Below are 20,335 nucleotides of genomic sequence, written 5' to 3'. Positions count from 1 at the left end.
GCAAGTTAGAGTCCTTACCAAAAAATCAGGAAGCCTTTGTGAATTTCCATATCCTAGTTGTTTCCTGGTTGTATTTTCTCTCTACATCAGTTGTACTAGAGCATGACCTTCAAATTCATTTGATTTTACATATTGCTGACTTAAAATTGAATACATCAGTTTTAACCTCTCTTCTCTTAGTATCCAGATGCTTACCAGTTTACCAACAGAAAGTCACAATTATCTCCATGAAAGAAGCAATTTTATAGGGCGTAGCTTCATCATTGTATCAGTGTTGACTTCTTTATTGGGTATCTTTGCCAAAAAATGACTAACTTTATGCCTTACATAATTACATTTCTCCTCCTTTATTATTTTTGACTGGTTTTCCTCTTTCTTTCTTATTTCTTTTTTTGTGTATGTGCCATTTTGGTTTTTCCTGGGAATTTTCACGTGAGAACTACTAACTCAGACAAGACTAAAGATAAAGAATTTGAAGCTGGTATTCATGTTCTAAAGAGTACTAAGTGTCTGTTTATAAAATATTATTTACTTATAATGTGAAAGGAGCAAGATAGTCCTGAAAAATTTTTAAAATTGCTTTCTATAGATTACCTGCCAAGATCTGCTTCCATTGGAACCAAAATTGTTGTAATTTATCAGTTTTTCTTTTTTATCCTTGTATTAGTCCAGATGTATCCAAATGTTTCCTGATTTTTCACATGCTTAGGCTCTGTTTTCCAAGCCAGGTTATTGGTACCAGGGGCTGCTAGAAAGATCCATGGAGGATGACAGCTGGATTATGTGTGGTCATCTGCTTGTTTCTTGTGATCTTGTCACAGGTCCCTCTGGGGAGGAACTATGGCTTGGTCAATCTGGTGTCTTAACACAGTGTCTAGCACAAAGTTGGCACTTAATGTTGAAAGAATGAAAATGCAAACTCCACATGGAGAAAGGACCGTGCTGGCCTTGTTCTATTTCACATATGTATCTCTTAGCACAATTCCATGGTGCATGGTACGTATGTATATACTGACCGATTCAGGCATTGTATGTCAGATTTGCTTGGATCCCCACTGTTGTGTTCTCTGAAATTCATAGTTTGATGATTTCCTCTTTATAAATAAGATCTTGATTTTGTGTAGGCTTATGATGATGATTGAAAGGTTACATTTTACATAAGATACTGCTTTATAACTTATTATTTTCCTCTTACCTTCAAACCTCCCACACAACTTTTAAATAGTTTTTATAATTAGGATGACTTGTGGTGGATTTATCTACCTGGTTGCCATGGATGAGTGATTGGTGACTTTGTACAAGCTAAAATATAAGTAGACTTAAGAACAATTTTCGATGAATTAATGCATGATCAAGCCACAAGTTGTTATGGGAAGGAGAGAAATTTACAGTGTGGGTTGTTATGTGGTTGAGGTCAGCATCACCAAGAAACTCTCACTTGTAAGTGCTGTATGCCAGGTGGCAAATATGATTTCACTTGATTCTGAAAGCTTATTTAAAAAATATTCTCAGTTTAAGTACTTCAGCAATGAACCTGGTGTACTTACAACTTTAAGCAATAATTTTCTCAGGAGCAGTGTTTTGAACCTCAATAACTTCCATAGTTACAAGAAGAGTGAGGTAACTGATAAAGATTATTCCCTTTTTGCCAGGGATGATTTTAGTACCTCATTGTTATTGCTTAGATGAAATTTTTCTCAGAGGAAGTCGGGGCTAGGTACTTATTAGTGTGGTAGTTTTAAACATTTAAAGTGTATACAAAAGACCGGATCATCTGAATGATTCTTTGGCAATTTACATAGACAAGGAGATGCATTAACTTTGCCAATATGTGAATGCCATAAAACTTTAAGAAAATTACTGGATATGACAACATAGAAATGTTGTGTTCATTTCTTCATGTATGTATGGCTTCTTTAGTATTTACATGATAGAAGCTTTTAACAGTGTTTTATTATTATGAAATATAGGTGCCCCTCACAATTCAGATAAGACAGGACTGAATTGAGCCTTTTCTTTTCAGCCTCTGAAAATAGCAACCACTTGTACCTTGTTTCCAGGGTAGCCTTTATTGCCCTTGCTTCCTTGGCTTGGAGCAGGATCAGCACACTATCAGACTGACACATCTCCCACATGCTCCTTTTTAATCTCTCAGAAAAACACTTGCCCTGACTTTGTTGGGCAGGGGATGGTAGCAGTGCTCTGGTCAGCAGTCGAGTTGTGGAAATGAGAAGTGAAAGAGCAACAGTGTTCAAGTCTTTATCTATATTTAAAATGTTCTTTTACATGATTTGCACTGGTTTCAGCTCCCTCACCATTGTGTCTTTTAACCAGTTGTTTAATAAAATTAATTCTTTTTTATTTTCGACACTTAAAAAAGTCTCAAACCATAAAGGCAACTTACTTTTTCTTAGTCAACAATGATCTCAGTATATTTTTTTAGTATCTGCTAAAGTTCTTAAGAAACACTTAAAAACAATAAACAATTATAGAAATAAAGCATTCTGGCTTAGAAAGAACCTTAGGTATTCATCTAACCCTTCCCCCCCCTCACTGTTTTTGGAGACAGGGTCTTGTTTGGTCACCTAGGCTGTAGTGTGGTGGCACAGTCATAGCTCACTGCAGCCTCAAACTCCTTAGCTCAAGCAGTCCTTCCATCTCAACCTCCTAAGTAGATAGGACTACAGGTGTATGCTACCATGCCTGGCTAATTTTTAAATTTTTAGTAGAGATAGGAGTCTTGCTGTGTTGCCCAGGCCTCAAACTCCTCACTTGAGTTCTTGCTTGGCCTCCCAAATAAGCCCTTTCTTGTTACACATGAGGAAATAGGCACAGAAGTGACTTGTTCAAAGTCATGGAGCTGGTTATAGACAGACACAGATTATCCACCTCAGGTCTCCTGAGTCTCATTACCATGCTCCTTTTTGGGTACCAGTGACTAAATGGAGTAGAAGTAATGTAGGAGAATATTACTAGAAAAGAAGAGGAAGCTCAAAATTCAGGGAATGTGAATTTAATGCAACTTTTATTAATATTTCCCCCTAATTTACATTTTAATCATGCATACTACCTTATCAGTAAGATAGCTGTGGCATCATACTTGGAAGCATTCTGTTTCTATCCTGCAGGTATCCTCAGCTATTTTGTGAAGGTCCATGCATGCAGGGCATGATGAACAGCAAAGAGAAGACATGTTTCCATTCTATGCCTCTTAAAAGTAGTGAATATTTGACAGAACTTTCCAGAAGTTTCCAGAAATATGACAGCCTGCATTGGCTGCATAAACAACATTATAGTCAGTTAAATATATTGATTGCTGCATAAACAGGAAATAATCTTGCTCAGTGTTGTTTGTACTACTTAGAGCAGCAGAGACTGGAGTGAGAGTGTGGTTTGTTCATTGTGATGGGATAGAGATTAACACTAGTGTTACCCCATATTATCTGTATATCAAAGTGACTTCCTAGGGCAGATACCATCTTTCTTTTTTAGAAACCAGCTAAAGTTCAAAGAAGAAAATAGTAATTGTCTCTATTCCCAGCCTCCAGAATTAACCACTGTTAGCATTTTGATGCTGCTTTCTTCCCTCTTTTGGTATACTTTAATAACTACACAAGTAACATATGGGTGGTTATTAAACAATTAAAACAATATAAATATTCAATTTAAAATACTTTTATGTGCACATATAAATGTATGTAGAAATGTATTGTTTATTGAAAGTTTTTGAATGGTACTGTACTATATGCTTAGCCATCTTTATATCCTCTGTACTTAGCATTGTTGCTTGATAGTAAATAAATTTTGTATATACTCTATCCAAACTGAACTTATTTTAGTTTCTTAAACAGCTACATTTTATTTTGCCCCTAGGCCTTCATATATGTTACTGCTTTTACCTGAAATGCCCAGGTCTTCCCTCAAATGCCATTTTTTCGGGGGTGGGGGTGTAGTGGGGCAGGCCTTCCTTGATCATTTTCTGATGAATAAGACAGCCTTGCTTCATGCTGTCGTGCTTCAGGGCTATCGTCCCTTTTTATTGCTCATCCATTGGAAATAATTGTTGAAGGCAGTCTTCCTTGGTATATTGTAACTCCTTGAGGGCAGGGAGCACATCTGCTTGTTTGCCAAAAAAAAGTTTGAGGAATGGAATTATGAGCATAATTTTAGTATGAAATATTTTGACATGTAATTCAAGAGAATGACAAAATAACAGTGCTTTGACAGGCTACCACAGCCCCTTGACACTTTATCTCCTTCCTTCTCCCATCATTGCCCATCTAATTCCAGATCCTGTCAGTTCAACTTCCAAAATACATACTTAAATCTGCCCATTTTAGTCCGTCTCCACTATCATCCTACTCCAACTATCATCTCTTGCCCTGGACCACTAGAATAATCTGGTTTCCCTATATCCATTTTTGTCCTATCCAGACTTTCAGATAGATGATTATTTCAAAATGCAGATAGGATCATTCACCTCCATTTTAGAACATTTCAGTTACTTCGCATTTGCTGCAAATCCTTACAGGGCCTGCGAGGTCTTAACTGCTCTGGCATTTACATTGCCTCCTCCCATTTATGTCCCACTGTACTCTTCCACTTCCTGTGTGCTTTATCTACACCAGCCTCCCTTCAGTTGTCCATCACAACATGACCACTCCTGTCACAGGGACTTTGCATGTGACATGGCTGCTCTCTGGAATACCCTTGCCTACCCCACAGTTCTTTATCTAGACAACTCCTCCTCATTTTTGAGTTCAACCTCTTCCTCAAAGACCTTTCCTGACCTCTCTGTATCTCTCTCATAGCACTTATTACAACTCTTATGTATGTTTATGTGATTTTCAGATTGACCCTTATCATTCCATAGTTGGTTGTAAAAACTCGATGAGATCGGGGACTGGGACTGGCCTTGCTCACTGTTTTATGGTTCCCTGGTGCCTAACACAGTGCTTGTGGAAGACCCTTAGTAAACACTGGTTGAAAGAATAAATAAGCCAAGTAGTAAGTGAGTGCGTAGATGAGTGGATGGATGATTGAACTGCCTTAGCAGGGACGAAGAGACAATCCACTGGAAGTCATTTTCTGATGGAACCAGGTGGAGGTTAGAATGTAGAATCTGGTAGTGGTGTTCATTTTCTGTACAATGTTTGTTCTGCAGATACTTAATGTAGTACGGAGGTAAACTAAATGTAAGGAGACATTCAGGATGATATTTCTTTGCTAACTTTTCCCCTTTTCTCATTTTCAGAAGGTAATAAACTTGAGGAGTGAGTAAACATTTGACCTTTGAACACCCAAATATCAGTATTTTCCAGACTGACTCTATTAAGGGAATCACTTGAAGTGTTTTATTTAGGTGGTCCGAGTGAGAGTGGGGATCTTCATTTTTAAGCATGTCAATCAATGCAAGCTTGGGAAACACTACCCTGGAATTATTATCTGGGAGTTGTATGTGACTTAAACATAAGTGTAGACCACCTAAAATAACTTTGAAGCTGTCAAACTGGTCAAAGAGGAATTGATTACTTACTGTTGAGCCATTTCCTTTCTCTTCTACATAGTAACTATTTTTTTTTCCCCTATGTACATGGGAGCATGTTATAAATTACTTGTGGAGTCAGATATTTTATAATCTGAAATCTTTGGATATATTTATTTATATTTTGGAAACATTAAAAAGAATAGATGTGGAGGTCATTCCATTTATACATTTATTGTAAGACTGATGTTTGTGTTGTTAAACCTGTGGTTAGAAGTGTTTTCAGAGAGACTGAGCTAATGAAATCTAATGTTGAGGAAAATGCATCTTTTGCATCTTGAAGGTACTAATTTGATAAATATGTCAAAGTTATTCTTCTATATTAAGGCAGATAGTACATGATAAATGGGATCTTTGTAAAATAGTCCATTGGAAAAGTATATTAAATCTTTTGTAGAGATATGTAAAAGGAGCTAGTAAAGGTGTTTTGATTCTAGGCAAAAGATGTCATTGAAGAGAAATTAGTTTTACTCAAGGGCTCACATTAAAGCTGGGTATGAATGAATGAAACCTGTCAAGCAGGTTTACTCTTTTAGGAGTGTAGTGGTTAAGACAGCTCGCAGAAACAGTCAGTACCTTGGGCCAAACACATTTCTTGAGTACCAGATGTGTGAAATCATAAGCAATTTAACTTAAGATTATAGTTGTTAGATGAGTTTGAATGAAAACATGTTTTTAAATTGCTTATATTCTAAAGTTAGTCTGAGTTACATTTATTCTGATTAGGTATAAAAAGATTACTGGTTTGGGTGAATGTTATGTTATGTGCAATATATGTTGATAAAAGTATAAAAAACAAGAATACTGGTCTTAATTACTTACCTTGCATACATATAGCCCTTATTGATGTCAGTTACAGTAGGTAATTCAGAATTAGCCAATTTAGATTATCATTCATCTTTTTCCTGTGATATATTAAAGATTTGGGAGGGAATTAGTGGTTGAGTATTTTTATTTTTATTTATTTTCTGAGTAAACAGATAACATTGTGAGTTTTATTGTATACAACACAATGTGAAGTACATGTACATTGTGGAATGATTAAATCTAGCTAATTAATAAATGCATTATCTAACATATTTATCATTTTTGTGGTAAGAGCATGTAACATCCACTCTGTTTACATTTTTCAGGAATACAATCTCTTATCATTAACTGTACTCACCTTACTATACAACAGGTGTCCTGAAATGTATTCCTCCTAAATGTAATTATATCTCCTTTGAGCAACATCTCTCCTCCCCACTAACTACCCCACCTTCTGGTAACTACCATTCTACTTTCTACTTTGAGTTTAACTTTTTTAGATTCTATATATGAGTGATCGTGCAATATTGTCTTTGTGTGCCTGGATTATTTTACTTAACTTAATGTCCTCCAGGTTTTTCCATGTTGTATCAGATGGCAGGATTTCATTCTTTTTTATGGCAAAACATCTTGAAGTTATCTCACATCTTAAAGTTCATTCATCCATTGATGGACACTTAGATTAATTCCATACCTTGGCTATTATGAATAGTGCTGTGATAAACATGAGAGTGCAAATATCTCTTCTATATATTGATTTCAGTTCCTTTGGATATATTCCTAAGAATAGGATGACAGAATCATGTGGTAGTTCTATTTTTAACTTTTTGAGGAACCTCCATACTCTTTTCTATAATGGCCATATTAATTTACATTCCCATAAAGAGTATATAAGGGTTCCTTTTTCTCTACCTTTGCCAGCACCTGTTGTCTTTTGATAATGGCCATTCTAACTGGGGTGGAATGATATCCATATGGTTTTGATTTGCATTTCCCTCATGACTGCACATTCTTTTCATATACCTGTTGGCTATTTGTATGTCTTCTTTTGAGAAATTATTGTTAAGCTCTTTTGACCATTTTTTAATTGAGTTGTCTTTTTGCTATTGAGTTGTTCGAGTTCCTTATGCGTTTTTGGATATTAGCCTCTTGTCAGAAGTATAGTTTGCATATATTTTCTTCCATTCTGTAGGTTGTCTCTTTATTATGTTGATGTTTGCTGCACAGAAACTTTTTAGCTTGATGTAATCCCCATTGTCTGTTTTGCTTTGGTTGCCTGTGCTTTTGAAGTCTTATCCAAAAAAGTCTTGCCAAGACTCCAGCTTGTGTGACAGAGTGAGACCCTGTCTAAAAACAACAACAACAATACCAACACTGCCACCACAAACAGTGCAAGTGATTTATCTCTGATTTGACAGTCCAAATGTAAGCAATGCAGGACAGTATGGTGCCTCCATAGTGTTGCGGACCTAGGATCCTTCCATTTTGTTGCTTTGTCATCTTTACTTGAAGCTTTTATCTCATAGTTTGAGATGGCCACCCCTACTCCAACCACCAAATTGTTACAGTTATAAAATGGGGAAGAAAAGGGAGGGCAACCTTCTTTTCAGGGTACAACCTAGAAGTATATCCTTTCTACTCATGCTGTTGATCAAATCTAGTGACATGGTCACACTTAGCTGCAAGGGAGGCTGGAAACAGTTGGGCAGCCACGTGTTCCACTGAAACTTTTATTGCTGTAGAAGAGAACAGATATCAGGGGTATAAGGAGTAACTGCATCATAGTAGTCAGCAACAGAAAAGAATTTACTTCTGGAATGCTTATTTTTTTCTAACTTACTGTTTTGTGTGGAGAAATTTCCTACTGAAGTTAGCAAGTGGACTTGAGTCGTGGAAAAGCGTTAACCTGAGTTCATGTATTTTGCTTTAGGACTTTAACTAAGTCAGATTTATTCTAATGGGTACAGGAATGAGTGTGAAATATATTAAGAGACAAGATTGCCCTTTGGTAACTCTTACTTTTCATGTACTGTTTTTATGTTTTTGTTTTTCACCTATCTTGAGACTAATTTCATAGTTGTTTTCTTTGTATTTTTAGGTATGGCACAGTCGCAAGGGTGGGTGAAAAGATACATCAAGGCCTTTTGTAAAGGCTTCTTTGTGGCGGTGCCTGTGGCAGTGACTTTCTTGGATCGGGTTGCCTGTGTGGCAAGAGTAGAAGGAGCATCGATGCAGGTGAAAATGATATAACTTAATTCTTTAAAGCACATACTTCATTGTTTTTCAAGCACTAGAAATGAGAGTGCTAATTATTATTCCTGTTCTGGGAACTGAAAGGTTATAAAAAGGCATTGAAATGAAATTTTACTTTACTGAATGTGTTCTTAAGGTCTTCTAATACAGTCATACTATAATCAGAGGAGAGGTTAATTAAAGTAACTATCAGTTCTCTGGGTCTGTAGTTTAAATTTTTCTGAGAATTTTAAGTGGAGATTCTTAAGAAATTATACTAAATGACACTATTTTCTGTTAATATGGCTCTATTCAAATATCCTTTTAATGCCAAATTATTAGTGTAGTTGCAAGATAGGTTTGAGTCACAATCAGTTGCTCTGTTGTTATATAGGTATGTGATTTCAGTTTGTAGAAATGTCTAGACCATTGATTCCAGATATTGTATTGTGTTCTTTAAGCATGTTGCTAATTGAAAAGATTAAGTGCAGTTTACAGTGGAAGAACTTTGGAGTGGAGATTTCCAGAAGTTTTATGCAAATAGTCTTCTGGAATAACTTGGAGAAAATTATGTTGTCCTAAAGTTGATGTCTAGAGCCTAGTGGTTTAAGTAAGTTTATGCAGTTAGGCAGAATTTGCATTTTGTTATGGGGCTTGGTTTCTTGTATTATCAATATGTATTAAGTTCATGCGTTGTGCTAAATAGTTGTATAAAACAAATAACTAAAATGAATATATAACCTTTTAAAAAATCAAAATTATACAGAGAATAACCAACTTAGTTTTTTTTTTTTTTTTTCTTTTTGTTTTATTTAGAGCTAGTTAAGGGCATAGTTATCAGCTTTAGGGAGTTAGAATTAGTTTGCTTTATTTATTATAATTATGGTGTTGAACTTCTCCCTGAGTTCTGGTAGTCAGTGAGATACAGAAGGTCAGGGAATCCTTTAGCTTCTTTGGGAAAAGCTACATTTTTAAAGCTGGACTGCCTTTATATTCTACTTCCATCATTTGAGCACAGTTAGGGCCTTCTCTTGGGCAGAAGATTCTGCTCTCAACCCTTGTCTTTCAGGTTCTCTCCATAGTGGGTCACCAGCCCAAAGCAAACTGGTCACTCACTTTGAATGCAAAAATATCTTAATGTAGGGGTACAGTAAACATGGAAAGGGAGATTTACAGGCATATGGCTTTAAATACACTTTAACACATTTAAGATAGAATGTATTTTATATTTGTGCCTCTTTAATCTTGAATTCCTAGCAGCCTTGTCTTAGACCCAATCCTTAGGAAAATGTAGACATTCTTTGCTGAGCTTTGGAGTCAGATTCTTCATTTCAGATTAAAACTGCCTTCTTCACAGCCATCCACATTCCTTTTTGGTCCCAAGGATCCCTTTGAATCCATTCACAAGCATGTATCTTTTGGTAATAAATAATCCAGTTAAGAATGATGTTTTTCCCCCAATTTTGTTACTGTTGTCTTGCTATACAACTATCACTGTTCTAAGAAGAACTTTTCCAGAACACAAAATCTCCTTCCTTTGGATCCAATGATATTCCAGAGGATCATGTGGCAATCATAATATCCCAGTCTTCATATTTTTAGCCCAATATATTCCTACAGAACATCTATGTTGATGGCTTGTGTTGAGAGCTAAAGCGGTTCATTGCATAATATGAGATACAGGTCTTGCTCACAAGACCCTGACTGTCTTATGAAAGAACAAGACTTATCCCCAGTGAAGAAGGTAGTGAAGAAAGTGTTAAATCATGTTATTTCTAAATGTCAGTTCATGGACTAAAGCCAGGTTTGCATTAGATATATTTGAATTTGCAGAGGTATTAGAATTTCTTGCAGTATTCCTGGGCCCTACCCCTAAGAAGTCAAATTTATTATGTTAGAATTTGTTTGGTATATTGTGTATAGTTTCCTCGACTACTGGTAATAGGAAAATAGCTTGGTACAAAGGGAATTTGTTGGAAGGCTTATTATATACACACAAGAAGTCAGGAGTGAGGCAGTTGTCAGGGACAACTAGAGCCAGGACCTGAATGCTGTCGGAGTGCTCCGTCTTCTTTCTAAGTTCTTCTCTGCATCTTGGCTTAGTTCCCTAAGACCAGCTTTCTTTGCATAGCAGGGTACATGGCTGCTGGCAGCTCGCATGCCCAGTTTCTTCACCTGAGAGAGATTGCTCCTACTGCCTTAATTTCAGTTTGGAAATCTTGGGGAAGGACTGTGATGTATTCAGCTTGGGTCACATGCCCTTTTCTATATAACTATACAGATCAGCTTTGGCCACCAGGGTGGAGAACTGTGATTGGTCCAGCTTTGAACAAGTATACACCCCAAGTCTGTGGCTAGGCCAAGTGATCTGTAAGAAAATGACAACATCTCTTTGAATCACATTGTTCTGTGGGAATTAGGGGGTGGAGTATAGGTGACATTTCCTAGAGGAAAGAGAATGCTATTTTCTGAATCAAAGTAGAATGGAATTCTAGGAAGAAAGGAAAACAGGTTTTTACAATCGGGTCTATATTTCATGAAATTTAGACCAACTCTAGGTATAATAGATAATTTAATTTACAGTTTCACTAGATACCAGTAAATCATACTTTAAATTATTTAAGAGCAGAAATTACAATAATGAGATTTACAGATTAACTAATTTAACATATTTGAAGACATCTTTGCTACTATACAGCTTTGATCAACTAAACATGTTTATGTCATGGGGTTCAACAGAATTTTTGACAATTGGGATAAATTCTTCTCTTTAAATTTCTCTAATGACTCAAGGACTGAAATAGTTGGCATGGTGTGGAGATCTCTGGAAGTCCCTGAGCATCCTGCAAGGAACACAGTGCTTTTCTTTACTCTGGGAAAAGCCACTCTTGAAGGTCACTCAGCAACTGGTAGATATATTATTTAAGAAATAGCCAAGGATTGAAAAATTAAATCTCATGAAAGGGACATGTAATACTAGTATTTTGGGTTTATTGAATACATACTGTTATGGTAACACTGGAAATTCACTTTGAGTAACCAATTTTGCTGTAAAAATTGTTTTTCGATTTTTCAAAAATTCTGTTGGTGTGTGTTTAGGGGAAGCATGTTTTTAAGATTCCCTGTATGAGAAATACTTATTTACTTATTAAACACTACTCAGTGGTTCTTTTTTCAGGTTAGGATTTTCAATATTAATTTGCAATTCATTAAGTGTTTGACTAGAAAGATAAGGGTGATCAAACATGGGAAGTATCAGCTAATTAAAGGCAAGCCACAAATGAAAATAAAGTTTCTGATGATGCATTGGTACAATTCAATGGAAAATAGGATTTAGTTTATAAAATATTTGGTTTTTATAAAGCCGTAGAGCTACATTCATTTCATTAGATGAGTTGTCCCTTTTGCAATGCTCGACACAATAAATGCTGGCACAAATTGGTGGTTAATGATTATTCATACTGACCTATTCACCTCATGCACATGAATCACTTCTACTGGTTGCTGAAAGGTTACCTATGAAAGTAGATGTTCTTCCTTTTCTTAAAAAAGAAGCACCACATTACACGACATTAATTTAATTCAGGAAATGAAGACTGATATTGCATATAGTTGAAACTACAGAGGGAATTTATGTAGGTGGAATGTAATTATTCAGATTAGAACTTTAATCGCTTACAGAGGCTTTTAGAGTAAAAGGGTGCCCTAGGAATAGTTTAATGACCTCATGCCAAAGTTTTAGATTTTATTTGAGTGAGAATTCCTGCAGTGGGGTTACTGGTCCTGATAAAAAAGAAGTATATGCTTTCCACATTTAAAAGTAAGATTTAAGACTTTGAAAAGTAAGTAAAAAATAATTTTGTGTCATTATCTTTTTTTTTGTAATTGATACATAATTTTTACATAGTATACCATTTTCCTATTTTCATTTGCATGGCCAGAGGGGAAAAATACTTGAACACACTACTACACAATCCTGTCTCTCTAGGTCAGACTTCAGAGATATATGTATGCGGAATATATTAGGAAATTACAGAATATGTAGGAAAATACAGTTTAATCAGCATTGAGGTTTTTGTTCATCAGTAACATACATTTATGGGTTTGAAATTGTCTTGACTTTCAGCTACCTGTGATTATCTTGTTTCCTGTTGAGTTTGAAATTAAAAGTATCATCAAAAAGCAAGCAAAGAGACTCTGTCTTTCAATCTGTGTTTAAAAAAATTTTTTTTAACCTATGGCCGGCTTAATAATATTCAACAGTCATTATTGGTTGTAACTTATTTTGACACTCTGAGAAGCTGCATACAGACTCTCAAGAAAAGAGATATATTGTGATTTACATACCAGCATTTAAGATAGAGTTATGGAGTTTTATGTTACCTGCTAAATTTGCACTTCCAAGATGCTGGGCACCAGCTGGCACACATTTCCTCCTGTGCTGACTCCTCTGTGTCATCACTCGCCTTGGTCTGCTGGGGCTGACGTCAAAGGAAGTCAGGATTTAATGTTGGAATGCTTTATTGGCTTACTTGTGTGCTTTCTGCCCAAATTACTCTTGGCTCAGAAATCTCACCTGATGTTTTACCCCTTAGGATGAGTTATGAGTTTTTACATAGTTCTGTAACCTGTCATTAGTAGAGACTTTGTATTTATAGCAACAAAAGTGTGATCCTGAAACATTTGGCGAGTGATAAATTTGTAATGTCCCTTTGTGGATTTTTCTTCACTTGCCGTGATAGAATAACTATGTGTTTCTGTTTTATATAGCCAGGGTTATATCTGTTATTTAAACACAAACTTTATTACACTTTTTAAAAAGTTGTTGTAAATTTAGATTTACACAAAAGCTGCAAGAGTAGTGCAGAGAACTCCTATGGGTTCTCTTCCCAGATACACCAGTTTTCAATATTTTAGTATATTTATTTTATTATATTTTTTCCCTCCCTCTTCTCTCTCTCTTCCTCCTCCTCCCCATCCTCTTCCTCTCCCTCTGTATTTATGCGTGTATGAATACATACCCACAAAAAGTCTTATTAAACCATCTGAAAGTAGGTTTCATACATCATGCCCCTTTAATTCTGAATACTCTTGTACATTCTTCCTGAGTCATGATGCTTGCTGATTGGTATATTAATGCTTTTCTTTAGCTTATTTTAAAATTTTATACTTTATTCATAGTATCATAGAGCTTTAAATACATTAAGAAATGACTCAAGTTCTAAATTTTACATTTGAAACAACTGAGACTCAGACAGTTGAGGTACTTTACGTAAGCTCACACAATCATTGAATTTTGGAATTCTGGCTTGGACCAACTGTGATAGTGCTGTCCATTTTACTAAATAATAACTAATAAAAGTTGTGCCTTGTCACTGTTATGATGCCTCTTTATACTATTCCTTCTCACAGTGATGTTTTATTCCATTTTATTTTGGTTTATGGAATGATGTACTTAGTAAGTTATTTAATTTTGGGATGATTCTGTAGTACATTTAGTACTTAAATATAGAAATTAAGCTTTATGTTATAATGGGGGATAAAAGCTTTTAAATTGTGCCGCTCAGGTTGATAGAAGATACTCTTCTCTTAGAAAGTCTAAAGATTATAAAGTTTATAAGAAGGGATTAGGCTATCTGGAAATATAGCAGATGAGACATATTGAAATATTCCCAATGCAAAACTTGTAAAAAATTAAAAACAAAACCTTAAAAACTTTAAAAATGTAGAACTAGCTTGCAGGGAAGCAAGGGAAATTCTCAGAGACCAGAGTAAGGGGAAATACATTTCCAGGGCAGCAAGTACACATTAAAGTCAGTAGCTGTCACATGGATATTCGTCAATTCCTGGTCATTTAGAGCTTTTGGTTTCAATGGCCATATGGGGATCAGAAGACAAGGTCATAGGCTCATACAAGGCAGGAGATTGGAACAGATATTCTAAATAAAGTCAGGACCATGGAAGAGACACATCTTTAGGAAATGGATAGACTAAAACAAAAATCTGTTCTGTAGGAACAATTGTCTAGGCTCTGAGAGAGAAAGCCCTGATGTGGAATTGAGGTTTGAATTCGCATTCAGTGCACCTGAAAAATCCTAAACTGAGATACTAATTTCCAGCAGCCTGGGTTTAGAGCAGCCCCAGGCACCAAATTCCCTGGGCACATGCAGCTTGCAACCAGGCCTTATAGAATCCCAGAGATAAAGTTTGATGAACATTATATCCCAGTAAAAATATTGCATGAGAAAATGAGCTCTATAAGTGAGAGTCAGAAGCAACTGTGAGCCGAACCAGACTTTAAAGACTTGAGAAATTGGAGCTATCAGATATTAAGTGTAGTTGAAACAAAGAGAGGAGAATGAAAATAGGAGAAAGCAATAAGAGATAATCTAAAATGGTCAAGCAAAGTACTAATTTTATCACTTGTGCTTTGATACATTGTTTTTTTGGGTGATGATGGCATTTATTGTGGTTATTGTAAAAACTTATCCTCATAGTATGAATATTACAAAATTGGCAGTGAAATACATAATAGCTGAGATGTACTTTAAAATAATATGACAAAAATAAAAGTGTAGTAGGGTTACAGATGAAACAAGATCGGCCATTAATTCATAATTGTTGGCTCTACGTGATGGATTACGTGATGGTTCATTATGCTAGTCCATCTACTTTTTAAAAACAATTTTTATTGAGGTGTTATTTATATACCATTGAATTTACCCATTGTAAGTGATATAATGATATTTTCCAGCTTTATTGAGGTAAACTGACAACAATTACATATATTTAAAGTATACATGGTATATATATATTTGTTATACTTTAAGTTCTAGGGTACATGTACATAATGTGCATGTTTGTTACATGTGTACACATGTGCCATGTTGATGTGCTGCACCCATTAACTCGTCATTTATATTAGGTATATCTCCTAATGCTATCCCTCCCCCTTCTCCCCACCCCACGACAGGCCCCTGTGTCCAAGTGTTCTCATTGTTCAATTCCTACCTGTGAGTAAGAACAGTATACATGATATTTTGATACGTGCAGACATTATGCAATGATTACCACAAACTAATTAACATACCCATTACTTCACATGGTTACCTTCTTTTTGGTGGTGAGAACATTTAAGATCTACTCTCTTAGTAAAATTCAAGTGTATAATACAGTATTATTAGCTATAGTCACCTTGCTGTACATTAGGCTTCCAGAAATTATTAATCCTGCATAACTGAAACTTTGTATACTGTGACCAACATCTTCTCATTTCCCCTACTTCTTAGCTCTTTGCAACCACTATTCTACTCTCTGCTTCTGTAAGTTCAACTTTTTTCGATTACACATAAAAGTGAGATCATGCAGTATTTGTCTTTCTGTGCCTGGCTTATTTCATTTAACATAATGTTCTCTAGGTTCATCCACACTGTCACAAATGACAAGATTTCCTTCTTTTTAAAAGCTGAATAATATTTCATAGTATATATACCACTGTGTGTGTGTGTCTGTATATATACACCTGCAGAAGAATATCCACACACACTCATATATATACAAAAACCCACAGCCATACTGGCCATACTTTCTTTATCCCTTCATCCATTTATGAACATTTAGGTTACTTCCATATCTTCGCTGTTTTGAGTAATTCTGCAATGAAATGGGAGTGAAGATATTTCTTTGACTTACTGATTTCTTTTCCTTTGGATACATACCCAGAAGTGAGAGTGGTAGATCATCTGGTAGTTCTGTTTTTAATTCTTTGAGGTATGTCCCTATTTTTCATAATGGTTGAACTAGTTTATGTTCCTACCAATAGAGCACAAGGGTTCTCTTTTCTCCATATTCTCACCAACACTTATCTCTTGACTTTTTGATAATAGCCATCCTAGTAGGTGTGAAGTGACATCTCATTACACATTTAATTTAATTTCCATTTCCCTGATAATTAGTTATATTGAATATTTTTTATATGCTTCTGGGCCATTTGTATGTCTTCTTTTGAGAATTCTCTATACAGGTCTTTTTTCTATTTAAAAATCAAGTTATTTGTTTTCTTGCTATAGAGTTGTTTGCATACCTTATATATTTTATATATTAACCCCTTATTAGATATATGGTTTGCAGATATTTTCTTCCATTCCATAGATTGTCTCTTTATCATGTTGATTGTTTCCTTCTCTCTTCAGAAACTTTTTAGTTTAATAGAAGCTCAGCTGTCTATTTTTGCTTTTGTTGCTTGTGCTTTTGGGGTCATATCTAACAAATCATTGCTCAGATCAGTGTCGTGCAGCTTTTCACCCTATGTTTTCTTCCAGTAGTTTTACAGTTTCAGGCATCATCTTTAAAAGTCCATTTAGAGTTGATTTTTGTATATGGTGTGAGATAAGGGTCTGATTTTATTCTTCTGCATGTGGATATTCAGTTTTCCAAGCACCATTTATTGAAGAACCTATTCTTTCCTCATTGTGTGTTCTTGGCATCTTTGTTGAAAATTGATTTTTCATAAATGTGTACATTTATTTCTGGATTCTCTATATTCTATCACATTGGTCTATATGTCTGTTTTTATTCTAGTACCATACTGTTTTGATTACTGTAACTTTGTTTTTGAGTTAAGTAGTGTGATGCCTCCAGCTTTGTTCTTCTTGCTCAAGATTGTTTGGCTATTCAGGATCTTTTGTGGTTCCATATGAATTTAGGATTGTGTTGTGTATTTGTGTGAAAAATGACATCAGAATTTTAAAGGGAGTGCAGTTGAATCTGTAGAATGCTTTGGGGTGACTTGAATTTTTTATTAAAAATATTTTATATAATAAAATATCAATAAATAGTAGTAAAATTCATAAACTTATGGAGTCATGCAATCATTACCATAACCCAGTTTTAAAATATTTTCATCACCTGAGAAAGGGACCTTATGCCTGTTTGAAGTTAATCCTCACTCCCACCTCTTTCCTTAGGCAACTACTGATCTGATTTATAGATTTGCCTTTTCTGAACCTTTCCTGTAAATAGAACCGTACTATGTGGTTTTTTTCCTGACTGGCTCTTTTACTTACTAGAATTTTGCGAGGTTTAGCCATGTTATACTATGTATTAGCATTTTGTGTCTTTTTATTGCAAAAGGAATTCTCTATGAATATACCACATTTTGTTTCTCCATTCACCAGATGATAAACGTTTGGGTTTTGATGTTTTCATTATTGTGAATAATGCTGCTATAGATATTTGTGTCCAGTTCCATGTATATACATGATTTCATTTCTCTTGGGCAGATACCTAATAGTGGGATTGCTGAGTGGTATGGTACATTTATGTTTAACTTTTAAATAAATTGCTCAACTAACTCGGGTGGAGAAAGTGGGCTGCTGACTGGCACCACTTGCACTCTCATTCCACCTCTTTAACACCTGATATGGGGGAGTGAAGGGCCTACTTGCCCCATCTTCTTATTGCTGGGGAGTGAAGTCCCGCTCCCTGCTGGGCCTGCTGACGCCATGGTGTTGGGGGATTGGGTGGGTAGTTTTTCCTTTGATGTTTGACTGGATTAGGATGGTTATTAGCAAAAATGTTTCTGTTCTGCTAGGTCTTTCCTTTCCTGGTCCTTTGGCTAGAGAGAGAGGCTTTTCTTCAGGCCTTTTTTTTGTTTGTTTGACAGAGCGAGGCTCTTGCCAGACTGGAGGGCAGTGGTGCGATCTCCACTTACTGCATCCTCTGTCTCGTGGGCTCAAGCCATTCTTGTGCCTCAGCCTCCTGAGTAGCTGGGATTACAGACTTGCACTATCATGCCTGGCTACTTTTATTTGGAATTTTTAGTAGAGGTGGGGTTTCACCATGTTGCCCAGGCTGGTCTCAAACTCCTGAGCTCAGGCGACCTGCCCGTTTCAGCTTCCCAAAGTGCTGGGATTACAGGCGTTGGCCATCACGTCTTCAGACCTTTTTTTGGCTTGGCCTGTTGGTAGCTACAGGTTGTAGGATTCTCTAGTGCCTGATCTAGGATATATGGGATGGAAAAAGTCCAGGGGAGTTGCGATGGTGTCATTTCTCAAGTCCTGTGGTTCCTAGCCTCTAGTTTATCTTCTTCCCACCTTGCACATCTTCCTATATTTTTGTTTGTGGTGTTATGTTCAGGGTGTTTTAGTTGTAAGAGGGATGACTAATGATGAATGAATGAATTCTGGTCCTGTTTTTTTAATCTTTCCAGATATCAGAGGTTACTGAGGTTTGGCCAGTGGAAGATGGGAGGAAGTGAAGTGCCATTTTTAGACCTGGCTCATGAAAAATCTTTGCGATCCTCCATGCTCTCTCCTCTGTCTGCTGGCTGAATGCAGATGTTTTGTATTCTTTTATGAGCTGGTTAGTTAGGTGTGGCCACTAGAGGAGACAGAGTAGAGGCTCAAGAAAACAAAGTTTATTAGACTTACAGGTCCTAGAGACAGGATGTAAAGCATGGTATGTGGGGCCACATGGGAAAGACACCAGAGTGGTCAGGAAGCAGATGACAATAGCAGGTAGGCCAAAGCTTTTTTTGGGGTTTCTGTGCAGGAAAGGCAAGGCAGGGCAGGGCAGGGTGAATAGTTTAGGATTGGCTAGTTTGAATAATTTTGGCAGATTCTAACCTGTAGGGGTGGTCCCTGGTTGCCTGGTACCTGGCCTTGGGAAGATGAAGGCAGAGGAAATTGTCTCCAGGGTTATACTGACTGGAGGAGGTATGGTTCTGGATTGGGTAGTTTGCATATGAAAGGCATGCTTCTGGTTGAACTCTTGCTAGCTGGGAGAATTGGCTAGGTCTGGCAGAGGCAGTGTCTCCCCAGCTAGGAATGTTTTTTTAAGGTGTCAAAACATCAAAATATACAGGATATCTATACTGATATTGATATCTGTATCAATACCTATATCTATATCTATGTATATGTATGTATATAATATAATACAGCAGAGGATCCAGTTGAGGACACGATGCCACAGGGGATGGTAGAGGTACAAGCTCAAAAAAACTGGGTTTCTGAATGATTGCGTGGAGTCAGTCCACTCACTATTGTGTTATACCACTGAGCTTTTGCAATTCTTTTTACAAGCATTTAGCCTATTCTGACTAGGTAACACAACTCATTATTTTACCTTTTCTTCTCTGCTTTTTGTTAAGTTCCCTTTAAGTCTAAACTCAAGCTCTGTCTTCTTCATGCAACTTTCTTTAATTCTGTCATTCACTTATTAGAAATCCTACAGCATTGTAAGTTTAACTCATGATTATAAATCCTTTTGTACTGTCCTCTAATTATTAATTTCATGGGTTAACAATAACTCTACTTTGTAAGTTTCTAAAAGAAAGGGACCATAATCCTCTCACCTGCTAGTTCAGAGGGATGCTGGAATAAATGCATATGAAATTTCTTCTTTGAAGCATTGATATGCCTGAATAATTAAACCCTACAGAAATATGATAAAATGAAATTATGATCATTAAATTTTTTTTTTTCTTAGACTTTGAGGGTATTTCTGGTGAACTATTCTCCTAAAAAGTTTTTAGCTTCTTGATGAATTCATCATATTCTTTTTTTTTTTGGAGACGGAGTCTCGCTCTGTCGCCCAGGCTGGAGTGCAGTGGCCGGATCTCAGCTCACTGCAAGCTCCGCCTCCTGGGTTCACGCCATTCTCCTGCCTCAGCCTCCCGAGTAGCTAGGACTACAGGTGCCCGCCACCTCGCCCGGCTAGTTTTTTGTATTTTTTAGTAGAGACAGGGTT

General features: G+C 36.3%; 1 protein-coding gene across 5 annotated transcripts in view; it reads left to right on the top strand.

Moving 5' to 3' along the window:
* The window catches only part of IMMP2L (inner mitochondrial membrane peptidase subunit 2), an 878,275-nt gene that overhangs the window by 31,183 nt on the left and 826,757 nt on the right, over window positions 1–20,335 (top strand). For all 5 annotated transcript variants that reach the window (XR_012090400.1, XM_073009282.1, XM_007982612.3 and 2 more), the window contains exon 3: window positions 8,451–8,587. Coding sequence is in view for 4 of the 5 variants with exons in the window: in XM_073009282.1 (XP_072865383.1) it covers window positions 8,453–8,587 (135 nt within the window). In the remaining variant the exon portion in view is untranslated. The remainder of the gene's footprint in view (window positions 1–8,450; window positions 8,588–20,335) is intronic.

The sequence above is a fragment of the Chlorocebus sabaeus genome, chromosome 21 (genome assembly GCF_047675955.1).
Source record: "Chlorocebus sabaeus isolate Y175 chromosome 21, mChlSab1.0.hap1, whole genome shotgun sequence".
Lineage (NCBI taxonomy): Eukaryota > Metazoa > Chordata > Mammalia > Primates > Cercopithecidae > Chlorocebus > Chlorocebus sabaeus.
This window is presented reverse-complemented; position numbering and strand designations above follow the sequence as displayed.